At 48.9% G+C, this 5,017-nt stretch overlaps 1 protein-coding gene across 1 annotated transcript; it reads right to left on the reverse strand.

The window, feature by feature from the left end:
- Positions 1 to 2,172: 2,172 nt before the first annotated feature.
- LOC139215969 (cyclin-dependent kinase 5 activator 1) lies at positions 2,173 to 3,180 on the reverse strand. The gene has a single exon (XM_070847016.1). The coding sequence runs from the start codon at positions 3,178 to 3,180 to the stop codon at positions 2,188 to 2,190; it is 993 nt and encodes a 330-aa protein (XP_070703117.1). The 3' UTR covers positions 2,173 to 2,187.
- Between the last annotated feature and the right edge of the window lie 1,837 nt (positions 3,181 to 5,017).

Consider the following 5,017-nt stretch of genomic DNA (forward strand, 5'->3'; position numbering starts at 1 on the left):
CAGCAAAGTGTGAAAGCGCGCCTGCTACATGGGGGAGGGACGTGGAGTGCCAAAACCTCCAGATGCCCGAACACAATAAGATTACGGCTTTACCACATGCTATTGTGTGCAACACATCTTGGCAGAAGACAAGCATCCATGTTTTTAGGTTTGAAGCAGCTTCCTGAACCAACAGCATCCTAATTAAAACCAGTGGTTTTCTTGGAAATTACTGAGTAATTGTACTTTTTCAGGACTCTGAATAAAATCTTTGGTTAGACTAATAAACCAGTAAACATATGCGGGGTTGCAGGTAGACTTTGTTTCATTTTAAAGAGTGAAAAGCCAAAAACCTCTGTCCTATAAAAAGATAGAGCCCAAAAATCTGTAAATGTATCCACTCTGGTATGAAAAAATTCAGATGAAAATCTGAATTTAAATATATCATTTGCAGCACATATGCTTTGCAGTTTAACTGTTTAATGTATTTTCAAGACACCCTGATGCATACTTAACAGTTAATTTGTGCTCTTTTGTCTATTTTCTACTACTGGACACTTTTTCTGAGCTATCAGCACTGAACATTGAACTGTAAACTTCTTTTTTTTTGGATGGCTGAGAACAAAAAATAGAGATCAAATTATATTTAATCTGATCTGCTTAAAAACATGTGCAAATACACATCAAAAACACATGGGAAATAGAGATTAAAAGCCTTGAAGCACAAATATAAATGTGCATTCAAGGGGATAATTTAGTAAGGGGCGCGAGAGGGACAAGAGAGTCTCTCGATGGCAGATGAGGATGCACAGGTGACTGATGAGAAAGTGGGGCAGATTCAGAGGCAACAACAACAAACCCCGTCAACCACAACCGCATTCATCTGCCATTCCTGCCTGGTTGCCTCTCTGAGAGCTTTGCTGCCTCTGCGTTGTACCCTGAGCTGCACACGTGTGTCACACAGCGTTTTATTCATGCACCGAGGATAATAAAGCACACACGACATGGTATTTAAGTGTGTGTGTGTGTGTGTGTGTGTGTGTGTGTGTGTGTGTTTACAGTCCAGCCCGGTCCAGCCTGACCTGGATTAGCCACTGAAGCTCTGCAGGGCTGCCGAGTGGACAAGAAGAGGGCAGAGGTTGAGAGGGGGGAGGGGCTGCAGTAATCTGCTAATCTCATTAATACCACGTCTGTGGGTGCCCTGTCAACAAGACGCAGGGAACAAAGGATGGAGTAAACAGCTGATGACCCTGGCTGCCGTCCACTGCACAATGCCTACACACACACACACACACACACGGCCAGGCATACTCTCACACAAAGCATGTCAATCTTAAATCCATATTCTGCCTCCACCAGGAAACTCTCCTGAGATGATATAAAATAGAAACACAGAGTCCACTGGCAGGTTTGAGGGAGAATTAAAAAAAAAAAGGCAACTGTCCCTTCAGGCCAGACGACCCCCAAAAGGCTCCACAAAACATTGCCTGTTCGTTGTGCTTTAGTGATTACACGGCGCACAGCGGGACCTTACGTGGACCTCTCAGCTGTTCCCATCAGTCTGAGTCACTTTTCACTGCTTAGCCAGCAGCGGATGTCATGACGGCTCCATGTACTGTCCAGGAAAATATAACTTGGGTGGATTTTATTGTCCTGTGAATCCACTGGGATGTTCAGAATATAACCAGTGAAAAATCCTTGACGGTATTGTGTGAGTGATGACGGCATCTCCTCCTCTGTGCACACTGATTGATCACATTCAGATGGGGGAGGGGAGGGGGAGGGAGGGGGGATGCTGGGCAGCCTGACTGTGCAGATCCAGAGGGGCAGCTGGGACGACTGGGACCAGACACAAGAGGTGAGATGGGACAGGTGGACCAAATGGTTCCTCAATTCAAGTAAGCTCAGGTGGATATTCCAGGAAAAACACAAGTGTGTTGGCCAATTATCAGAGAAAATGTTGGGGGAATTGTTTATTTCTATCTGTGGATGGAAGGGACAATGGCAACAAACACAGATGGAATGATTAACTATGTCTATATAACTCTGTCAAGATAGGCCTTCATCACTCCTGCAGAGCAGCAGAAGAAGTACAAAAGGAGGGAGGACTGTGTATGAGATAAATGTGTGTGTCTGTGGACAAGTATAAGTGTGCATGAGCGTACAAAAAGGCATGCGGTCAGCAAGGATGGGTGCTCAAACGTCCTCTCACCGATCCAGCACCCGACTGTAGTCCTGAGGGCCACATCCGCCCTCACTCTTCAGTTCAGCAAATACTTGTGTGAAAAAGTGCGGGTCCGCGTTGATGCGCAGCATCTTGGCGCTGGTGGCGTCGATGATGGCGAGGCAACGGTCCCAGAAGGCCTCCTTACCCGCCTCAACCAGGAAGGGCTTGAGCGGGTACGAGATCTCGTTGCCCATGTAGGAGTAGGACAGGTAGAGGCAGGTGAGCAGGATGGCCTGCAGCTCGTGCTCCGACGCCACCAGGTCTCCATCCACGACGTCTCGGCACAGCATGTAGACGAAGACCACGTTGGCCGGCGTGACGAAGGCCTGGTCCTGCCAGCCCTGCAGCAGCAGAGAGCGGTCCACGGCCCGCAGCCAGAGCACCGGGTCGGCTGGAGACAGATGCTTCAGACGGTAGCAGCGACAGCACAGGAACTCCCCCAGGCAGCGCAGGAGCTCGCTGGTGGAGGCCTGGACGATGACCCGCTTCGGCGATGAGGCCACTGTCCCCTGGGGAACTTTTTTCACAGAGGAAAGCTGCTGGGACTTGCTGTAGCCACACCCGTGCCCCTGGCCCAACCCCAGGCCGTAGCCCAGCCCCAGACCCAGTCCTGCTGGGCCCTCGTAGCTGGACAAGTTGGCACATGACAGCGACTTCTTCACATTCTCACGGTTGAGGTGCAGCACGGGGTCCTTTTGGTAGATGTTGATGCTGTTGTTGTTGTTGAGAGGATCCCCGAGGGCCACGGGGCCGCAGGAGCCTTTCTTGGAGTTGCCCTTCTTCTTCGTGGAGGCCACTAGTCGCTTCCATGTGAGCGCTGGGAGGAAGATGGACTGGCCCCTCTTCAGCCCGCGGTCCTTCTGGCTGTTGAGAGAGCGGCTGCTGATGCTCGGGTAGTGGCTGAGCGAGCCCGGCCGGTTGTCATAGTACCCTGATTTCCGAGTGCCAGGAGACAGTGATAGTACAGTGCCCATGGTGAGTCAGTGCTCCCGAGATTATACTGCCTTACTGCTGTTGTTGAGAGAGGACGCGCTTGAGATAAGAGCTCTCTTTTATTTCTTCATATCCAGCAAATCTGAACTCTCAACAAGGAAACAGCATGAACAGACGGGAGGTGCAGACATGTCAAAGTGAGCTGGACGGTTCAAATGACTGTGGCTGCAGAGACAGTACCTGCAACAATGAAACACACGGAGGGAAAATTTAAATGAAGGTACAGTAAAACAGACACACACAACAACATCTAACCCCCCTTTTATTAATACATATGAGTCACATGCTGTAAAGTGCACCTTAACCTCTTCACTCCCACTGATCCCCTGCCATTAAAACCTAGAAAAGTATGATTAAAACCACACTTAAGAAGGTAATCAAAGTTTCCAAAGGTGCGAAAAATTGCTCGATACTGATGCAAAAACGACATTTGCAGCCATGAAAGCACAAACAGCTCCAATGAAGAGGCGCCAACACAGAATACCAGCATGCGTAAAATTGGATTTTAAGCAGTTAAACGGCCTAATTTAATCTATGAGCTCCTGCTCTCTGAAACCTGTAAAGATTCCTGGATTTAAGACTATTAAAGGGACTCTTATCTTTCTCCTAATGACTGAATGAAGGAGCCAAGATGGTAAACAGAGCGCACACTTCGGGCTTGTGACACACATCACTCTTATTCTTCTGTAACAAGCTGCCGTGTGTTAAAAATAGATGATGTAGTTTCCTTTTCAAACGCGCTTCTTTTAGTTGAAAAATATGACAACTGTGGCATCACACAAAAAGACATATGTAACATTTAATCTGTCCTCTCCAGAGCTCACTCTCACCTGTGCGTACGAGGTGTCCGGGTACGAGATGCCAATTGTTTTTGCCGCAGTCTGCGGTGGTGCAAAGATACAAAGGAGCGCAAGAAATGCGCCGTTTCTGCAGCCACAGCCGACGGCAGGGAGCAGGATGGCGATCTGTCTGCAGAATTAGAGACAGAAAGTCACTCTTGCAGGAGCTCTGACCTACTCTTCAAAGATCCAAGTCTGGAACAGCGCGTCGGTCCTCGCCGGGTGGGGTGCAGGTGTCATCCTCCGCTGCACCTCAAACCAGGGCGAGAAGAGAAGCTGACTTTGGAGACGCTGCTTGTCTCTTCGTCGGTGTCTCCATGTCCGAAATGAAAACTTTCACAGTGTCTGAGTCCTTTCAATGCATTCCATCTCTCAGATCCGAGCGTAAAGTCTCCTCTGTCCTCTCCCGGTTCAGTTGCCGGTGTCCGGTGCAGCTGTGGGTCCGCGCTCTGAGCTCCAGACGCCCACTGACCGCGGATCGGTCCCGGCAGTCCGACCTCTGGACGCGCTCCGCTCACATTTAGGGCTGAGCAGCCAGTGAGAGAGCAGAGCGGCTCATCGCTCCCGCCCCGAGACACAGACTCCTCCTAACAGGGGCTCAGCTGCCGCCTGCACACACACACACACACACACACACACACACACACACATACACACACACACACACACACACACACATAAACAAACAGCACAGCAAACCAGAATCGTGATTATTGATCATCATCATCATCACCCTCATCTTTCCTCAACTGGCCTTCACTTCTTCCTGAGACTTCTTCTTTTCTGATCGAAAGCTCCTCAAACAGCTGCTAAATGGTCCCTACAGTCACATTTGCCCTGTTCTGCTGTTTTCCAAGTTCAAGAATGAACTTTGAGCCTCAAAATAAAAGAAAACAAAAAAGATGTAATAAATGGAGAATGAAACACAAAATCCTTCATTATGTTTTTAAAGTATAAAAGTATCAGCCTCGGAATACTG

The sequence above is a fragment of the Pempheris klunzingeri genome, chromosome 16 (assembly GCF_042242105.1).
Source record: "Pempheris klunzingeri isolate RE-2024b chromosome 16, fPemKlu1.hap1, whole genome shotgun sequence".
NCBI lineage: Eukaryota > Metazoa > Chordata > Actinopteri > Acropomatiformes > Pempheridae > Pempheris > Pempheris klunzingeri.